Source organism: Frieseomelitta varia, unplaced genomic scaffold (genome assembly GCF_011392965.1).
Source record: "Frieseomelitta varia isolate USP_RPSP 00005682 unplaced genomic scaffold, Fvar_1.2 scaffold_835, whole genome shotgun sequence".
Classification (NCBI taxonomy): domain Eukaryota; kingdom Metazoa; phylum Arthropoda; class Insecta; order Hymenoptera; family Apidae; genus Frieseomelitta; species Frieseomelitta varia.
Window position 1 is genome coordinate 466,461 of NW_025110629.1, and position 22,071 is coordinate 488,531.

Genomic DNA, 22,071 nt, shown 5'->3' on the forward strand with positions numbered 1-22,071 from the left:
TCTTTTAAGTTTGATTTAATTTAATTTCAATTTTAAAAATTCGTCCGAGAGCGATCGACGATCGAATCGTGCTTGCTAATTGTTATCGTTTTCCTTTTTTCTTTTTTTTCTTTTTTTTTTTTGTACAATTCGCGAAGAGAGGATTCTAAGCCGAAGCACTCTGTTTTCGTTCGATGAATATTATAAATTAGTAACGCTAGAAGTATGAAAAAGTATCTGCATTTCTATTCGAGACGAACTCTCGATTCTTCCTAAGAGACTGCGGAACAGACACTATCCTAATCTATTCACGTTCCTGGCTACCTCTAATTTCATTACACGTTCCTTTGTACAGCAATTCGTTCGTTACTCTTGGATCTATTTACTCCAATTTCTATAGATAAATATATCGAGGTTGCTCGTAGAATGTAGAGAATACTCCGAGATCGAGTTCACTACACAGAATCGATAGGGCAAGGTTTTCTTTAGAGTTTGCGCAGTCGAACCTCCTTCCTCGAGTATTTCTCAAAGCGATTAAGGACCAATTTCACAACGTTTCACTTGCTATTTCTTTCGATCAATTTGTACAATCGAATACTATTTCTTTTAATATTGAGAAACTGCGAAAGGAGATGCTTTTATCCATCAGCTTTTAATTTTCTGAAATTTCAGTAAACCGACTTTTTGTATCTGCAACATTGGTTCTTAACGGGTTAAGAAATTCGCGTTCGAATCTAAAAGCCATTTTTCAACTGTCTTTGTTTCGATTTAATCAGCTTTTTTAAAACTGTTTCTTTGCACTGAACTCGTCCCAATTAACAATTATTCGTTAGTTCGTCGGACATCCTGACAGCGGGACATCCTTGGAACAAACTATCACAACTAAATTAAATCGAATCTAAATTAATCAACCTTGCGATCGAAATTATTCAATTCGAGAACACGATTCGTCGATCGCCTGGACGCACTTGAGAGAGCCAATTAGAGATCCCGTGAAGAATTCATTTTCATCTCTCTTTCGCGAAGGAACGGAACAAGCAACGCAAGAAATTAATTACAGAACACAGCGGAGAAAGAAACGAATCGTTTAATTGAAAAGAGAACGTATCAACGTTCAACGACGTGAGTAGTCGCGAGTTTATTTATCAGGAATCGTGTACGATAGGCCTGCGTACGCAATCGGAGAACACGCCGGAGAAAAAACGATAAAAGTCCCGTAACAAGAGGAGGAATATCGGAGGGGGTTTATGGGAGTTGTGCACTCGTGACGAAGAATAAGACGCGAAGACGATGGGCCTCGCCTAGATTTGAGCTTGACTTACGCTAGCCACTAGTTGTAATAGCCTACCGATAAAGGTACCGATTACGAGTAAGTATAAATTGTAATTATAGTGTACAGGGATAGATCTTTCTCGCTTCGGTTCCTCCGTGAACGAACACCGCGTTCGAGAGCGCGATTAATCCATTCTAATATCAATATATCATTTTCGAGAGCCATTTTCATATATATACATATATATATATATGAAAAGTGCGTTCGTTCCAGGAGAAACGAGTGAGCCGCGAGTAAACGACCGAGGCTCGAAGAGAAAATCTTCCCTCCTCGATCCTGGGAACGTTTCTCGCACTCTCAAGACAGAGAACTTTCATCGAGAGAGTATCCACCTTCTTCTCTCGTTTTCCCTCGCCTACTTCGTAGATTATCATTCTCGCGTAACACTAGCATATAATCTTGTGTGATCCGTTACCCTCTCTCTCTCTCTCTTTCTTCATCCCTATTACATATCTCGTTCGCAAACTTTAAAACCTACCGCTCGTTAATTTAACGTTACAAGGATCAATGAGTATGTTGTGAGTTGTTCGATTTAGCTCCTAGAAAAGAAAAACGAAAAACGGGGAGGGAGGGGATCGTCGTCTCCCTCCCCCGTTCGGTTTAATTTTTTTCATTTGTGCTCGACGAAAATCGATTTACAGAGTCGCGATCCCTAATCGCAGTTATCGTTATTTACATGTACTCGGCGCTCGCACACGCGCGAAAAAGAAACGAAGAAAAGAAAAACGAAAGTCGAGAAATGAGAATAACGCTGCGTTTCCCATCGGCGGCCAATTTGGTCGCGGGATCAACTATGCCTCTCTAGCCTAGTGACCTATCCTAACGATAGAGTAGAGCTTTGAAACGTAATCGGCGATGGTGTCTAATACAGACGTTGTTTGCGTCTTTTCTTTTCAATCTACGTAATAGAAACAGAAAAAGAATAAAGGACGATAGAAGAGACAAAAAATCAGAAGAAAAGAGAAAAAAAGGAGAACATCTTTGTCATATTTGGCTATTTCACACGAATCTTTCGTATCGTATCTTTCTTCTTTCTCTCCCCCTCGTTATCCATCGTGTTTCTTTTTCCATTACCATTTTGTTCCTCGTGCTTCCTTCTCTCTCGCCTGTTTCTTTCTACGTCTCTCTTTCATTCTTTCAAGTTCATTCACTCGTGGCCACTCGCATTCGACCTTATGCTTCACGTTGAGTCACGCGACCTATATATATGTATATATATATATATATATATATATTATTTATATATATATAATATTATATAGCCGAGTGACTGATAATCCCTGTTAAACAAAACAAAAACTAGAATTTCTTTTTCTTTAAAGAAAAAAGAAGTTTCATTTTTTTCTGTTTAACAAAAATTATCACGCACTCGGTTCAATGTGCGTACCATTTTCCTATTGCATTCTTTTCTTTACCCCTTCTGTTTCGGAGTACTCTGTGTTTTATGTGTGTCTGTGTTTGTGTGTGAGTCTCTCTTTCTCTCTTTCGTTTGCTAATTCTTCCGTTTGCCTTCGTGATTACGCTTAAAGAAGAAAACAGACAGATTTTGCCGATCTTTTCGAGAAACCGGGTAATCCCGTGATCGAGAACGCGGTAACTTTAAACGCGAGGAACTTTAAACTCGAACGAGCATTATGAACTTCGTTCATTGTTTGAGATGAAAAGTGTAAAAAAAGAAAAAGAAAGAAAGAAATAGGAGTAAGTGAGTTTAGTTTAGTTTCCTTTCTTAGTGACAATGAGAGGAAGATCTATCGGTGGATAATTATTAATAATTGGAGAAACAATATTGAAAATATCACGTAAGGAACTAGACAGTGTACTGAGACAAATTGTTTTAGAGATTGCTTCAGAATTCAAAGGATCAGTCTATCAGTTTCAGCGTTCTCGATCACTCGACTCGAGTTCCGTTACAATTTTGTTAAATTTAATTGTGTACATGTACTTGTCACGCAGATACTTCAACTATCGAGGAATTGGAATTACTTTCTCAGTTGATACATTATGTAAATTTAACCCTGCTGCGATCTTCGCAGGTAAACATAATTAAAGAGAGATTGATTCTAAATAGAAATTTATTTCTTTGAATTTGTTTATATTTGAATATTTTATATATTTTTACATGTAATACGTAAAATTATGTAGTATATGTAATAATATATTTTTACACGGTATGTGCATTTCGTGGAGCTTTGAAATTCCCCCAAAAAATATATAAAAATTCGCCGATAAGAATTCATACTTCTCTTTGATCATTAATAAAACAGCAAAGAAAGCAGCAAGGGTTGCGCGTGAATTCCAATCGATCGAGAGGGTTTCTAAATTTGAGATCAAGATTGCCATCGTCCAACCAAATAACTCACCGACACCGCGAATTAATTTCTACTCCAATTCCTCCGCCAGAAACCTAATTAAAAAAAAAAAGAAAAGAAAAAATAAGAGAGCGCAGAAACCTCGATCAACGAGCTCCAAGATCTACAAACTTTCTATTCTCATCCTCGAAATGAAAACTTTCCATCCTTGAAGGAAGAAAAAAAGGCTGCCACATTCGATCCTGCAGTTGGAGCGTCGACGAGGTCGTGAGTATTGAGAAAAAGCTGCGTTACATTGTCATAATCTCGATTAGGAACCGGTAGAGATTGACTTGATTAAATCCTGTTGTCTAAAAGGTTTCTCTCTCTCTCTCTCTCTCTCTCTCTTTCTTTCGGTACTGTATTTACTAAACTACTCTTTACAGCCGCGATAATCTACGCACACACACGCGCAACATAGACACACACATATTTGGCATAGAAACCCTACCGGTCACGCGTAACTGCTTCGTTTCAACTCTCGTCGTCGTTTTCCCCTCTCCTTTAAACGGTTTAAACGGTTGTCTCTAGCTACCTAAAAAGGGTTACGTCTCGCGTGTATTATTTCCTTATTGGCCGAATCGCCAATCGCGTGGCAAATGTCACCGGAAATCGCGTTTACCTGGTCGACACGAAGCAAGAGTTCCTTTCCGGCAGCCATTAGTGACAGCTAATCTCTGTTCCGTTCCGTCTTATCACGCGTCTGACAATTAGCGTTTTCGATTCATGATTAGAGGAATCCTTCGTTCGAGCGATCCCGTTACAGCGACAAATTGAAAATCAAAAAGATTTCTCGCACGAGGACAAAAAAAAGTAATAATAAGAGTAATAATAATAATAATAATAATAATAATTATGATGATAGTAATATGACAATAATAATGATAATAATAGCAATATTATAATAATAGTAATAAAGAGAAAATGTGAAAAGAAACGATCGATTGCCTATTTCTTTTTGAATTCATATTCAAAAGTATTCTCATTCCGTGGTTAAATCTTATAATGAATTGTATGTACAAAATTCTTTGTATATTATGACTCAGTGATTTTCACCCATCCGCTGGATCACGATGGTCAAAATTACATCGTACAATCAATTCGATTCGTAAACGTTTACGCGATTAAAATACTAAGCCATTCTCCCGGCCCCACAGTCTCGTTCGTGATAAAAATTCTTGCCTGGAACGCGTTTTCTTTTTTTTTTTTCTTTTTTCTTTTCTCTCTCTCTCTCTCTCTCTCTCTCTAAAGTTTTCATTCCTCCCGAACGATTATTAGAAACGTGCACGAGCAACGAATTGCATAATTACAATTGATTTCTAGATCAATTATCTATATCTATCTACTTATATATATATATGTATATACATAAATATATATACACGTACACCGGCTAAATTTGACACGTTCCCTGCCCCTCCCCTCCCCTCCCTCTCCACTTTGTCATTCGATTTTGCGACAGAATGGCTGCCGGGTCTGAACTCCCTGACACGAACGGACAACTAAACTGAATTTAGCGATGCCATGTTTTCCTTTAAACACGAATATCGACGGCTCCACGACGCTCCGAACCGAATCTATTTCGCAAGTTTCATCCCCATTCGGACACTGGACGAAAGGTTTTTTACTTTCTTAACACGACTTAACACGAGTGTTTTACATGTTCCCGACAAAACTCAATTTAACCGGGTCCTCTTTGTCTGCTAATTCAGTTTACCAATTTCCCTGTCTACCCATCCGTCCCTGTCCCACCCGTCCCGGCCCTCTTACTATCGATCAGGGTTCGAAAGTTCGACGACAGACCTTTGTCGTCTGCCGTCCCAGTCGAGAACCATCTCGAACTTGAAGCACGCCTTCAAATCTAATTCCGATTCAGTTCTTCAATCTGCCGCGATCTTTAATCTCTCCTCGTCGGTCGCAGTTTCTTTTTTTTTTTTTTTATTTGTGCTCTGTGCATCCTTTCCTTTTATTTCTCTTCTGTGGAATTTTTGCGCGACGTCTTCGCAGTTTAACTGGGTAGTTTCTCCATGGCTTGGTTGTCCATAGTGGCCGGACAGGAGTGATTCCGGTGATGAAAGACTTCCGTTACCGCGTCGACGAGAGCCGAAGTCGATGATCTTTCGCGTCGGGGGCTACGAAGAAGGCTAGCGTCAGCATGCGCGGAGGATCCAGGCATCGCTTCGTGGGTTGATCGTGATCGATGGCGGATGACGGTGATGATTGTGTCGGTTTCTTTTTTTTTCTGGTCATGTTCAGCTGAGTATAACGGTGTACTTGGAAGGCTCGCGCTCCGATATCCGACGATCCTTAGTATGGCGTGAACCTGTTGTAGCCGCCCCTGTATACGGTCGCCTGCGAAAACCGTTCGTTTTTCGATCAGTGTTAAATGTCAGAGAATATTAGAGAATTAGGAAGATCTTTTTTTGATTTTATGATCGATGGAAATTATTATGTAGATATGTTGGATGCTATAGAGAATAATGTTAGGGAATTTAGTTTTCGATAATGGGAGTTACATCAAAAGAAATTATAAGAAATTATAATTTCCCAGTGTATATGTTACAAATTAATATTATGTAATTCTGGAAATAGTGTACGAATTATTATACAAATATGAATATGCACAAATATTCTCTTAATTTAAAATACTCTACATTTTGTTTTAAATTAGAAAACTTTAAAATTAAGCAATCTAATTCGAATATAATCCAATCTACAATATTATATTTGTGATTCAATGATATAAATAATTTCAGGATTAATTGTTGGAAATAGATTTAAGACAAAATTCAAAAGTGAAAGAAATAATTTAATGAATTATCAGTGATAAAGTCACGAAGTAGACGTTTCTAAAGAAACACTACATCTACTATTATCTAATATTTTAAATCTATTATTATTTCTATGTGTTATGTTCTATCTAACAATAATTACCAGTGACGAATTCAGTGTCTGAGGACGAAAGAAATATCTACTAACTAACAATATCTACCACTAATATTCTCCATTAATAATTAATATACTACAATAACTAACGAATGTTAATAACTAGTACTATCTATGTAACATTAATTTTCAATGAAAAATCTACAAAAGTGCGAGAAAATAAAAAAGATTTCTTAATCAGTAATAAATCGATGAAAGTGCTCAAAAATTAAATATATATTCGCAGTTAAATTGCTAATCATTAATAATAAATGCTACTTGATATTAATTAACGATGACAAATTCGCAAAAGCGTCGAAAAATAAAAAAATAAGCAGAACATATCCGCAATCCAATTATTAATTCTCAGTAATGAATTCGCAAGAATAATTAAATTATTAATCGTTCGACAAATCGTTTGATAAATTTACAAGGGCGTTCAGGAAGGGGTGAATCAGTGGGTTCATTTGTTATTTCGAGAAATGAAAAATTGCATTTACCCCATAGCCGGCCACTGGTCCAATACCATGTCCAAGGTAGGGATCGGCGTATTCACGCCCGTAACTGCAACATCAACGTCGAGAGCTTGTTAAAATCTTCTCCATTGAAACATCATTTACAATTGTTCGATGAATGGTCGTGGAACAAATGAAGGGTAGACAAATAAAAGGAGATACAAACGTAGGATTTATCTAAGGATTTTCAATGGGACTGTCAGGTTTTTCGACGTGAGGATCATCGGGTTGGTGGCTTTCGAGGTATCTGCGACTTCTAAGAGGTCGACCACGACGACGAATTCTTCTGGAAGGAACGGATTCCCCTTGTACATCTTTCTCAGTATGTCTGAAGTTAGATTCGTAGAATGTCATGAACATAGGACATACGACGTTGTTTCGATTAATTTTCACCCCTTACGGTCTGGTGTATAGTCTTCTCGATTGATGAATAAAAATTAAAAGGATGTAAAAAAATTTTAACATTTTAACCTCTCTTCAATATTTACAATAATGAATTCTATCTTGTAAAACAATTCAATTTATTATAAAATAATTCAATTCTATATAAGTAATTTTCTAAGCTATGAGTATAATTTAATTGCACGACGAATAATGTATTTGCATTGACACCGAGTATTTCTCGCCTATTAATTCTTTATATTTTACTAGTGAGAGTAAGGGAAGTTATAGAATTTTTTTTCTTTTTTAAACAAAACCCTATACGTATGTACGTTTAAAAATCTTACTTAATATAACGTAATAATATCATAAAAGTTTCTAGAATACGAAAGATCAAACTAAAAAATAAACTTGACTCGTAGAAGATTAATTTCTAAATTATCTAGAGAAACTTTCGTTCTCTGAACAAGATTCTAATGCAAATCATATTGGAATTGCTGCCTAGTACCAGTAAAAGTTTCCAAAACAAAAAAAACAAAAACTATTATCCCCTAGTAATGAAGACGCTTCCCTTCTGCGAACGAAATACAATCACTTGTTGAAGTCGCTAGTTAACACGTATAAAAATACTTAAAATCCCAAGAACGATTAACCCCCAATTACCCCTTAATTATCCCGCGGTACTAATCTCCAGAAATAATCAAACTGAATCTCTTCATCGATCGCGACTTCGAAGCAGACGTATCGTCTTCTTCAATTAAAGAAAAAAAAAAAATGAAAAAAAAGGGAGATCCCACGCGGAAGACCGTAAGGGGTGCAATCTACTACATACGCGTATGAAGGAGGGCAGAAGATGGGAGTGCAGAGCCCGAGGGATAACGCGAAGGAGGCGTTCAGTAGGGAGTATAGTGATGCGCTTACCCCGCGACTGCGGCATATCCTGCGACCGGTTGTGCCGCAGCTGCAGCTGCGCTGTATGCGCGCGCAGCCACTGCCGTGTAGGTCGCTGCAGCTGCGTAGGTGGCCTGCTGCGCGGTCGAGAGGGGCGTCTTCAGCAACGGTGACGCTGCAGCTGCTGCTGCCGCGGCCTGAAACAGGAACCATGACCCGCCATGCAAGGCTCAAGCAAGCTCCAAGACAGAACCAGACAGGATGTCCTAGCGGAGAAACGGTACTAACGCGTCCTCTTCCCGCGTTCGCTTCATAAACGCTCCCTGCACGTTTCGCAAATATTGGAACTCTCCTCCCGTAGGATGTTTATGGCCCTTGCTCGCCAGAGTCAGTAAGGGGGGGAGAGGTTGTAGTTTTGATGAAGAAATTGCTTGGTCCCTGGATTGTTGTTTGACGGAAGGGGTACAAGGGGGGGGGGGGGGAGGAGGTAGAGGTCGTAAAATTCTCGTCGAATGATAGAATTGCTGGAACTGGCCTGAACGAGTAATTTTCGTAGCTGTAAGTTTAGAACCATGCGTTTCTTTTCTTTGGGGGATCAACGTGATTAATTATGGATAATTCTAGCATTAAATTCTGTGGAATTAAAATGAAAGTTGATGAAGATCATGATGAGAATCTTGGAGAAAAAGGATCTTTTGTTATTTATATTTTGCAAACGAATTTCTCTGGATATTTTACAAATTTATAACTTGTTTGTGAATTTTTGAAGATGATATCTAAAATATAAATAAAAGATTTTTCTTCTCTTTGTATCATGTTATTTTCATTATGTTTGATCAATGTGCTTTGGTACAAATTTCTAACAATGAAAACAAGACTCTAACGTCAACAAATAACTAAAAAGATTTTACAAAAACCAGGCGCTCATGATATATAAAACTTGATGTGAATATAATCTGATATTCGAAGAGCATTCTATCATTTGATGTTTCAATTTACGATCTCAACATATACGAATCTTTTCGATAATTTGCGGATGTTTCAATGGGAAATTGGTTCTCGGGTATTTTACAGTTTTTCTGTACAAGGCTTTAAAAAAAGAAAGATACATTCAGTCTTTTTAATCACCAGAGAGTTCCACAGCTATTTGCAGAATTTTTCAGCAAAACTAGAGTCGTTCTCAATTCTACCAACGTGCAAGGACCTTTACGGATGCGTTTTTAAAGCGTATGGATGAGACAAGCGTGCATCGTTCGTTCGCGACATTTTTTCCCAATTTTGTTTACGTAGAACGGGTATTTCTCCTTTATATCCGTGCGTTGTTTGAACAACGAACTACTGTTTCACCCATACGCGACACGATGTGCAGATAGTAAAAAGTTTCGAGCACTCGGCTAAATATGGTTCTCGAAGCTACTGCTTTCTGTCGATCAAAAGCTCAGGGAGGCGTGACTTATGTACAGAGAATGATGCGAAAATGATTACGTGTTATTTACTCGTCGAAATCGATTTCTGTGATGATTACTCCTTTCTGGCTTTTTTTTCCCTTTCTCTCTCATTTTATTCAACTTGTCGAACATCTCTTTGAAGAAGTTACATTTTATCTCTTCTTCGTTAATAAGTTTTCAAAACACAGAACGTTATTTGAATACAAGAATCGTTTATTACAGAACAGAATCCGAAAGGAGGAATTAATTCTCTTTAATTTCGTTAATAAATTTTTTAATAAAAAAAAAAAAGAAAAAAATAGTGTTTTAGCAGATGAAGGAATCAGACGTTCTATCGTAGGATAACAATGTCCGAAAGAAGAAACGAAATGGCAAGATTGATTTGATAACGAGTTTAGCAACGATAAGTGTTCCAGATAACTTTCGAACGCGGCCGGGTATCGATGTTCACGTCGAGATTAAGACATATTCATCGAGTACACCATTTATTCTTGGCGGAAGCGCGGAATCTACGTGCATGCATCTAAAGTGCAAGTGTACCTCCTCTAAAGATATCTCTCTATCATGGGATTTCACCTGTCAAAACGCTCTTACGCTATTTTCATCTCGTGCGACACACGAGGATAAAAGAATTTTCATCTCGGCACAATATTAAATATTAATTCGTCGCCTTCTCTGTAGGAAACGACAATTTCACGTTCATACTCTGTTCACGTTTGTGAAACATAATGATCTGTTAATTCGGTTGTTTAAAGCCACGTAGCAATGAGAGACGATGATGTACTGTATATTCATAAAATATTTATTTAATATTAATATTTGCAAATATTTATCTAGTAAAAAGTTAATATATCTTTGATAATAATAATAATATAAATAATATAAACTTTAATAATAATATAAAGTTAAGATAACAGTGTCAAGTTAAGATAACAAAGTTGAAAAATTATTATCTCAATTGATAATTTCCATATTTCAACGTATTTCTATCGCATCACTGTCAAATAAAGTAAACTTTCAAATATAATACTATCTTACTTCAATATGTAGAAATATTTTATGAATGAATATGGAAAATATTTTATTATGATTTTATGAATTTTCGAACAAAACTGAATCGTTGCTCATTTGCACGTAATATTCTGCAATTCTATTTGACGTTCGTAAGAAAGACGTATCTCTACCCCAAACGATTTTCATTGAATTTTGCATTCGACGGATTGAAGTCAGGCTTACTCCATCACCGTCTGTCGGAGAATGCTCAAGTCCACTGAAATTGAAGCCTGTTTTATTAAACTTGCAATTCCGGAATCGTATTAATCGTCAAAGGAAATCCCGCGACCCTTTTCTCGAACAAAGTCGTTTAGCATCGGCTAGAAAGCGAAGGTTCGAAGCTAGCCAGCTCCTCTCGCTAATGAAACACGAACCATTTGCCAGATTAGAATCTTTTAATTAGGTGTATAGATTCCGCGAAGCAGTGACAAATTGGATCTTTCGAGAACACGAGTTTTGGCTTTCTTTCTCTTGAAAGCAGTTCGCTGCTACTGAAACATTGCCATTCGTCGGTGGTTGTTCCTTCCTTGGAAAGGTATTTGAGATGTTGCTTGTTGCTTTCTTTCCTCAAATATCTCTGAGAGCGAGAGACATAATAGAGTCACTAGTGGGATTAATTGGAATTCAAATTTAATTGGAATTACTTTAGAACTTTTTCAGATTCAGTAGAATTAAGTAGAGTTTCATTTAGAGTTTCATTTCATTCAGGAGCAGAACTAATTAGAATTTTAGTGAGACGAGTTTAAAAATTTTAAAGCGTCGCGTTAATTAGAATTTTAGTACGAATAGTTCAAATTTTTCTTAGAGTCAGAAATATATCAAAATTAGTTAAAATCTTAGCAATTTCAAATCTTCCTTTTTTCGTTATTAGAACCAGAATAATTGTTCAAGCAGAATTAATTGGAATGTTTGTATTTCAAATTAGAATTTAGTGTTTTAAATCTTTTAAGTAATTTTAACATTTAAACGAAATATAATAACTAACTGTTTGAATATAATAAATAAAAATTATCTTAAATTATTTCAGACTTGGAAACTGCTTTAGTAGAATCGATTAGAATTTTATTAAGAATATTTCAACTTCTCGTTTCGGTAGAATTATCCGAGATAATTGATCATCAGTAGCAGCGAACGTGTTAACCTAACAGTAAAATTTGACAAAAAAAAATTCGCGAGGATATTTAATATTCGAGGTGTAAGAAAGATCTTAGAGCTTGCGAAATTTCCTCCGAAGATGGAACGGTTACCATCGAAATATAAGCGAACGTTTTTCAAGACCCGATGATTAATGATGCCTTCCAACCGCGTCGCTTTCTTTCGCAACGCGTCCATCGAGCAATTTTCTCATAAATCATAAATTGTAAGATTTTGCGCAATAATTGTACCCGATCTCTCCTTTCATAAAAATGTTCCGCGCATTTCGAGGGAAGCTGACGCCGATTCAATCGAAAATCATCCTGCCAGTCCTTTATATTCTGAATGATGCCACATTTAGAGAAATTTAGAGACTAATATTAGGATTTTAAGTAGATTTCCTCATAGTAGAATTTCAACAAAATGGTACTTTGAGTTCACATCTCTTGAACGAAAATCGAATAACAATGTCGAGATAGGTCTTTGGAATCTACGTTTACGACATCGTAGTCTAAAATTAGTCAAACTAAATAAGGGAATAAAGTGGATCACAAATCAATATCTCGACATTGCGGTCCACAATTAACTCTTTGGGGATTAGCCCGATATTGACGATTTAGATCTTTTTACAATTTATAGATAGATTTGAATTTGCATTAATAATAATAATTAGACAATTTAACACTCGAACTAGCAGAATGATCAAAACCATCGACATCCGAATAATTTTTTGCAGATTGACATTCGAAACCTCTTCAGAACCAATTCAAAAATATCTTTGTCGAAACAAATCGAGCTCCCCAATCCAAATCAATCCAAACATTTTCCAACACTGCTCTCAAAAAATCGGCGAAACAAGGACGAGAACCGAAAAGGAAGATAAAGCTACTTGTTCCAAGATGAGCATCGAGAAGAAATTAGAAATCGTTAACCTTCCATCAATGTTACACGAGACACCAAGGAACAAAGCTTCCCATCCCTTTGAACGTCGCGGAACTCCCGTTAATATAATAATTCTCCTGCTGCCTGGCGGGGGGAACGAAAACACGATTTCGACGGCGCCAGAAACTCACGGGCGACGAAAGCATCGCGATCGAAGGACGGAGGCGCGACGCTGGAAATAAGTATCCGCGGAGAAACGGGAGAAAAACACACACACACACACACACACACAAACACACGGGGGGAAAAGTATCTGGGTCGCGATTCGTTTTCAAACGCGAGACACGTCGCGCGATTTTCGGCCGGTGGTATATATCCCGCGGTATGTGGGTCAAGTGACTCTTCTCCTGGCTGGCCTGCCGCGTTCTCCACGCGCTGTTTAACCAACCGACCTCTCTCTGACCGTGGAAATTATTCAACGTTCCTTAAACGTGATATCCTGCAACTTATTACCGTTATTCGCCTGTGTTCGTACGAGCTGAGATTCGAGGGGCAGAGAAGCGGTCGGCGAAAGTATTCGAACGCTCGCCCGCGGGGAACGTTCTGTTGCGGAAAACAGTGTGGAATTTCATTAGTACTGTAATGACTCGCGACCGTGGATATTTTCATGCGTTTGCAGGAAGTTCTCGAGCGCCGGAGAATATGAGAAAATCGAGGAAATATTCGATGTACGGTGTCCCGTCCGCGACGGACAATTTTCTGGCCGTGTTTTATTTAACCTTGTGTAAACTGCTTTCTGTAATGTTACGCAATAACTATGTAAAAAAGAAAAGAAGAAGAATTTTCAATAGAACGATAAGAATTGATATTTCTGAATATTTCATATAATAAGAAACGATGTATGTGCGTTAAATGCTGTACAAGTGGGTGTTTCGATAATCTCGTGAGCTTGTGTACGTCGATGATGTAAATTCGTTACGTCATATTTGGTTCACGAGGTCAGAAAGCTGATTAACAATTTTAGTTGGGAAATGGTGATTATCCTTTGAGAAAATGCTACGATATGGTAGAAAGTGAAGAATTGATGTCTGACCAACGCGAAGATAATCTACTTTTACTCCTCAGCGGAGTTACGGATACTAAATTAAGATTATTTTTGGATAAATAAGGAATATTTAATACGTCAAATATTTAAGGAATGTTTAATAGTTGAACGAATATCATTTAATAGACCATTAAGAAGATTTTTTTGATTTTAGTAAAAGAAAATTCTAGAATATTGAACGTTTGTGGTTCATGTCTGATCAATGCAGGGAATATCTACTTTGAGCCTCTGTTAAACTTTAGTAAATTGTATAATAGTGACAATTTTCAGAGAAAATAATATTCTGTCCTAGTTTAAATTTTCAATTTGAAGAAAGAAATTGTAGAATATGTAACGTCTGACCAATTTCTGAAATAACTACTTGATCGCATATTCGTTTCAACACCAGGTTGTGAAACAAGTTCCTTTCCTATTTCAATTCATTCAATAATCGTTTAAATCCTTCGAATTTTCAATTTTCGAACTCTTCTGTCCAGAAATCCTGGAATTGAACATCAAAAATAGCATACTGTTTTGTGCCAAACAGAAATCTGATGACAATTTGCGTGTATGTACTTCAGAATTCTCCTATACGAAGCACTCTGTAGACTATATACTTAAATGCAGTTTTTTTTACATTAAAATCATCAGAAACGTTTTATATACATATTTATCAACAGCCGCAAAGTTTCTTGTACACTTTCGCAAACGTCCAAGTGAAAGAGAAGTACCGTTAACAAGACGCGAATTAGAATCTCCTTTTCTGGAAACGTTTTGAACATGAGACAGCGGCTCTCACTCGATACTTAATTCCAGAGTGGTTAAGTATGCGTCCCCTCCCGGCAGGGTCGATTAACTCTCGGTTATTTTCGGCGGAAGGGAAAAGAGGTGGGGAGATGAAACCACCGTTACAACGTTCGTCGCATAGTTTTCCCTTTTTCCACGCCCGTTTCCGTCCGCGCTGTTCTTTCGCATTCTGAAACCTTCGTCCCGTGAAACGACGAAACCGCAACCGAGGATCTCGCGTTTACGCCGGCCTGGTTCACGGGTCAGATGTTACGTTAACGATTTCCTCTCTTCTCCCGACGTAACGTTTCACCCAACGTGCCTCGATAATTACTCCCCCTCCACGATCCACTCCCCGCTATCACGGCGAAGGTGATTTCGTTTCGAACCAGCCCGGAAATTAAAGTCGATGCGTCCTAATTGGTCGGAAGAATTTTTACGGGATTTTCGGCAATTTGTAGCAGCTATCGGACGTTGCTTCTGAATATACGAACTTCAGTTTCAACAGAAGTTGATTCGACGACGGCTTCCTTTCGAATTTACGAGCTACTTTTGATCGTTATAAGAAGATGTAAAAATGTACATGTGCGAAAACACGGGAAGGGTGATTTCGTTTGAACGAGCTTGGATTTTCAATCCTTTTCTACGAATGACAATCGTCATAACATTATTTAAGGAAAATTCGTTGGAATTATACAAATTTACAAATAATACAAATTTCTGAAAACCACCAGAAGCCTAACCGAGCCGATATCAGTGTCAGTGCTTGATTATAACGTTCTCTCACTCAATTTTCCACTGAGAACACTGGATCCTCGATCTCTCTTTTTTTTTCTCCTTTTATTTTTCGTCCCCGCCGAATAATAATTATCGTATTTAACGGGGCAGTTTGGAAGGCGGAAGCTCAGCGAAATACCCGGAATGAAGCTGTCGGACGCGCGAAATGACGCGACGTTGATTTATGGAGAGTGAAGAGGGAGAGCTTCCACGCGGACCAGTGGCTCTCTTCCTGAAAAGCTCGTAAATCCTGGCCGACAAGCAGGATTCCTCGTGGCCGGTTTTCGTGAGGCGGGTAAAGACGAGGCCGATGCTGGCGCCGGATGGGGATCGAACCGTTGGCGCGGCTCTCGAGCAGGAAATTAGCCGCGGAAAATTCCGCGGCCGCGATTCAACGCACGCGCGACTCTTGCAAATTTACGACGCGTCCTCTCGCCTCTCTATCTACGTACGTTGGTCGATCGTTCGTGGCTCATTTACAACGTTACCTCATTTTCGCGATTCTTTCATTTTCTTTTCCCGTTTCTCCTTAAGCGGAATTTTGTACGCTTGCATCGATTTGTAATTTATTTCACGTCGATTCAGAGTCTGGGAATTGACAATTGTTGGCAAAGTGAATGTTCGCAAGAATATTGGAAAATATTTTTTAAATGGTTGACAATGAAATGGTTGCGACAGTTATTCTTTTGCTTTTGATGAAATAAAATGCCGAAGTAACAGGCAGACAACAAGCTTTCATTTATCTATCAAGTACCAAGTAATGATTTGCAGTCTTTTATATTTTATTATTTCACAACATTGTGAAAAGTTGTGAAAATGTATCAAGAATATTCCGATTAAAATACTACCAGACATTGATAATATAAATTATCGTTTTGCGATAATGATGTAAATCGATTGGTGAAAAAAAATTGCAAATGAAATGTATGCAATAATTCTGTTCAACGTTGAAATTGATCATCGGCTTGTTTGTACTCCCGTTGCTTTTTAATTAAAAACGAAGTTTGTTCTACCGTAATTTCTTTTTCTTTTTAATTTTTACGTAAATACTGCGAAATTATAACAAAATAAAATGTAAATTCTTCGGGGAGAGTCATTGATTATAGTTGCAAGTCTATTTATTTCATTCGCTGAGCAAGTCTATTTATTTGCTGAGCATATTTTCATTCTGTTTAATTCTTACTTGGACGCGAATAGTATGAGAATATTTAAGAGTACGAAGAATTTTTGGTTTATGAGAATTCTAATTAAATGTAAGTCATATTTTAGAAAAGTTTTTAGAAGAGCGTAATATTGTAGGTTTTTTTTTTTTTTTTATTTTCAGTCATTACTGTTAATTGAAAGCTAATCTATTGCGACATAATCTTGTTTCGTTCTTCTCAAGAATTTCAGTTCACATTTCAATCGAAATTCTCTGAGTATCCTTTGGTTTGGAAACAATGACACTAACAGTAAAAGGAACTACTGTCGCAAGCTGACTTTATCAAAAAAACTCCGACAAAGCTAACTCCAATTTTGCTAAAAAGTAGAACACACTCGAAGGATCGAGATTTCGAATTTCTCTTAACGAGTTCTAAGAATTCGACGACATTCTACGTTTGCTAAAAAGACATTTTCTCCAATGATTGTGTCTAATATTCCTAAGGAAAAGAGAGAGGCATGCCTCCTAAAGAAAAACGTTCACGTTCAGCTCTACACAGATATAAGGGGTGAGATTTCCACGTCAGATCGTGAGAATCCCTTCGAAGCTCGATCACCGATTCGAACAAGCTACGTAGTACATATGTACATAATGCGTGAGGTGAACGCAACTACGGTGGAATGTATCTATCGTGGAAAGTTTCTTGCTGTGAAAATCGATATGCTCGAAATAACTGTAATATTTAATCCTCCGGCAGCGCAGTATTTACGATTTTTGTACAATTTGTAATTGAATTTGTTTCTGATATCAAAAATATATCTGTATATAGAATATGAAAGACTCGATCAAGATGTAAAATTCAAGATGATAATATTACACTTTAATGTACTAATGTTATACTTTAGTGATAAGATCAATGACATTATATTTGGTTCACGTAAGTTTGTCTTGGATATCATTGCGAAATGAAATATTACATACAGACTGCGGATCTTTATACGATTACTTAAATTTTTCAGCAAATCTCGGAAAATCAAATTTTTCTATTGTAAAGGAATGAATTAATCTGAAGATAAGTAGAATCTCTTATTTTATGCCAGAGTTTCCCTGAAAGTTTCTCTGACGTTACGTTCGTAAAGTTAGAATTCACGTACCGACATTAGTAGATCTGGTCGAACGCTGGTCAGACACGAGTTAAAATCCCAAAGAGTTCAAATCAATAAGAATTCCCCGGTGAAATGCTGCTCGTTACAATTCTCAAAATGCCAAAACGAAATTCTATTCGAAAATTTGCATAATAATCCACAGCCTGTATATACAGCTTACGCAATCACGTATGTAGCTGAACGTCGTTCACGTAATTACGTACGTAAACCTCGAAATTCCAATGGAACTCAAAAAAAAAAAAAAAAAAGAAGAGAACACGAGTCGAAAACTCTGTGAAATTGCAAATAACTCTCTCCATAATTCTCAATCGTCAATTCCTCGAAAAGCTTTCAAGCTTGACATTTGGGGAGGATGATTGGACTCGACGGTTTCGAGGATCGAACGACGGAGGTACTCGAGGCGTCGTACTCGAGCATCTCGAATTCCAGCAGTTCGCTACATCCACGCTCGTTTTCGTCAAAAGCTTAGAGAAACCACCCCCGTCGCGAGACAGCCAGGGGTGGCTAACACGTTCTCGATTAAGTCGCCGGCAGAGAACTAATTTCAAGGGGGGGGGGGGCGGGGATGAATCTGTCGCCATGGGGTGTCGGCGGCTGTTTGTGGAGGGGAATGGATGAACTCGGGGCAACTCTCTAAACTAGCTAAACAACTCTTTCTAAGATACTCGCCGGCTCTGCGGAGTGCTCACCAATTGCAGCCGGTTTGCTCGCAGCTCAGACGTGTCTCGTCTCTGTGTTAATGGAGGAGGAGGGATGCAGAAACAATGGGAATCTCGAATCTCTCGAGCGAGCAAGTCTGTTTCCTATTCTTTTTTACACTCGTTAGGATTTTAGAACGCAAGAAAATCCGAGAGAAAGTTTGGAGCATGGTCATTGTTCTTCTTCACGGGATAAATTTTTTAGTAACATAATATAACGTAAATGAAAATAATTATTTAATACCATTGTGGAAATACTAATATTTTCAATAGAATTATTTTGTGAAAATCGGTGACAGCCAATCGACAATGAAACTGTAGATTTATTTGTATGATTGAACTTAGATGTTTTTAATTACAATACTGACAGTGATTATATATGTTCATTGAAAATTTAAATTTTCATTTTTTCAAATGAAACAAACAACTGAGAATATTTCAATAATTGCAGATTTGTACAAAGTAGTAAAATGAATGGTAATTTTGGACGAAATCAATTTTTGTACTACATTTTTCTGAGAACTGAGAATAGTTAGACAATAGATGTATTCACGAAGATAAAGTCCATCGTAGAATGCATGTTCCAAACTTTTGAGCAAGACTGATTGATTGGCATTGCTGTTCATAAGCATTATACAAATTGTTTCATAACTTCATTCAATGTAAGCTCATTATTAATATTCATAAAACAGTCATAATTCATAATTCATAAAAATAGTCATTATTAACATTCATAAAAAATTAAATAAATTGATAACTAACACTTTATGAACTATCAAAGACAAGAATCAAAGGAAAAGAAAAAAGAAGAGAAGATAATAAATTGTCACATCCGGTTGTTTCTGCATCGCTTCGAAATGAGAACTATCACGTACGTTGTGCGAATGTACTCGAAAACAGTAGTCGAGATGATATTTCGGCGATCTCGTAACAGACAAAAATTGCAGTCGTCGGCGAGAAACTTTTCTTGTTTCCTTCGTTGGAGAAATTATAATACACACATTACTTCCTATATACTCTAATACTCTCAAGATACAATATATCGCGTGTACGCCTACGTGAAAAGCGACAAACGGAACAGAGAGTAAGAATATATCACTTTCTAATAGTGAAGAATAAAAGGTAAGTAAGAAACGAGAGAAAATGATAATATAACGAGTAAAGTAAAAACAAAAAAACTACCAATCACATGCTTTACACTGATTCAAAAAATCAAGAAGAGTGTGAACAGGAGATAGATAGATATTAAACATTCGGGAACGAGATGCATAGAACAGAGGAAGAAGCTTAAAGAACCGCAACGACAGAGACAATATTTATAATACTTAGGATCGGAAGAACAGAAAGTAATTACTTATGAAAAGGAAATCTCCCCGCTCCTTCGATCTTGATGATTTCTTAATACAAGTACACTGTTAAGGTCATTATTCTGAGTAATATCGTGAAACTTTATTAAGTAGTTACGGTCAAATAGAATTTACTTGGTGATTATGAATATAATCTACCTCAAATTTAATTTGAACTGTAATTCGTATTCTAATTTATAATTTGCAATTAAATGTATATATATATATATATATATATAAACTTACAAACACAAATGTATATAATTTATCTAGAAATTATCTTATGAGATGAAGTACATGTGCATGTATATATTCCCATAATATACAAGTATTGTATGTCGCACGAAAAATCAAAATTTTTCAATAAACCTTGACCAACATATCAAAGAATCATTGAGATCAGAGCTGGCTTCCCTTTTTGTAAGCAATTGCCGGACAAAGAAAAAGAGAAAGAAACGAAAGATAAATTATCGATATCGAACGAAGTAAGAAAGTAAAGTGTGATACAGATTATGAGAGACGTTGGTACGATGATCGGTGAGCACTCCTGATCGGCCAGGTCCAAACGAGAGAAACCACCAAGAAAAAAACAAAAGGAGAAAAAAAAAGAAAAGAAAAAAAATACCGGACAGGAGAGAAGAAACAAAAATAAAGGGGTTAAGTAGTTGAAGAATAACGGAGTGGGGGAAAAAAAACAGGAGAAAAAAATAATAATAATATAGACAAACAACGGGCGAAGAGAGAGATCACTCAGGGCGGACCCTTAAAATTCCTACCTCCAGGGCGGGTGCTTTAGCCTGAAACACAAACGGCAAACCTGAAAAGAAATTCCGGCCAGATTCGGATGGATTTTTAATGTGGCATCGCATTTAAACGATGTATCGTTGTCGTTGGTGTCGTCGTTGCTTAATACTACTATTATTATTGTTGTTGTTGTTAGTGTTATAGAACCTAGAAACGAACTCGTACATATATATATATATATATATTATTTTCGTTCGTTCAATTTTCGTGTAAATTGTATTCAAAATCGATTTCGTGTTTTGTATGTTCGTGATACACTTTGAGTAAACGTGACGTGAGAAAATGAAAGAAGAAGGGTGGAAGATGAATGGATGGTGAGTAAATCAGGCGACAAAATGCAACAAGATGCTGCACGATCTTGTGACGCGACAATGAGTGCAGTGATTGAATCGTAAGAGACGTTTTCCAAGGTTTGTCTTTGTCGTCCGATTGGAAATTCGATTGTTTGATGTATAGAGATACAATGTGACGAATTATTTTATCAATTTTAAATCGATGTCATTGCATTCGACGTGGTCATAATATTTTATTTTAATTTTTATAAGTTCGCGTTACGATAATTAATTTTAATTTTACAGTCAGCCATCAAATTCTGTGCATACGTCTGTGAAATTTCAAATACTTAGAAGAACAAAAACAAGTGTCTTGGATACATTATCGATTTCAATTAATTTGTTAGTTAAAATTAGAAAAACATAGTATGTTTCTCATATTGAGAAGAACATATAAATAAATGGAAAATTTCATACAAATGAAATTTATTTTAATTGTAATTATAATAATAATAAGAATGCATTTTCTTAACTTTGAGTTGTACCATGTAGATTTCATGATTATTTCATTTCGATTAAAATATGAGGATACATTGTCATTTCTCCAGAATTTGTACAATATTGACCAATAAACACATCAGTGTCTATAAAATATTCGATATTTGACAGCTGCATGTTAAACTATTCTGATTGATCGTATTTTTTAAATTCCTCGAGTAATACTAAAAAGATATATTATACAATGATATATTATCAAATATGTTTTTATATACATTTGATAAAGTGGAAAACGTCTCTTGCCGAAATATCGCGAAACAGAGGAGTAATTTTTACCGAAATCGAGAATACTGGCACGTTCGACCCAGTTCGCAGGTATTCCAAATACCATTAGTGAAAATTTAACAGCTATTCCACAACGCAATCAATTACACTCGAAAAATTGAAAAAAAAAAAAAAAAAAAAAATATCGATTTCTCGCTAAATTTCCTGAACGTGTCAAACCTGAACGTGTCACAGTATCAACGAACACTGGTTCTCTGAAAATTGCAAAAGAGCATCGATCCATCTCACTTACCTCTTATCATACAAAAACCCATTTTATTAAAAA

General features: G+C 36.7%; 1 protein-coding gene across 1 annotated transcript; it reads right to left on the reverse strand.

Annotated features, from left to right (window-relative positions):
- Positions 1 to 2,861: 2,861 nt before the first annotated feature.
- LOC122536439 (RNA binding protein fox-1 homolog 1-like) lies at positions 2,862 to 20,846 on the reverse strand. The gene is made up of 4 exons (XM_043668810.1): positions 20,664 to 20,846; positions 8,403 to 8,569; positions 7,086 to 7,149; positions 2,862 to 6,012 (listed from the first exon to the last, which is right to left on the reverse strand). Exons 1-4 carry the CDS (start codon positions 20,754 to 20,756, stop codon positions 5,968 to 5,970), a joined length of 369 nt encoding a protein of 122 aa, XP_043524745.1. The 5' UTR covers positions 20,757 to 20,846; the 3' UTR covers positions 2,862 to 5,967.
- Between the last annotated feature and the right edge of the window lie 1,225 nt (positions 20,847 to 22,071).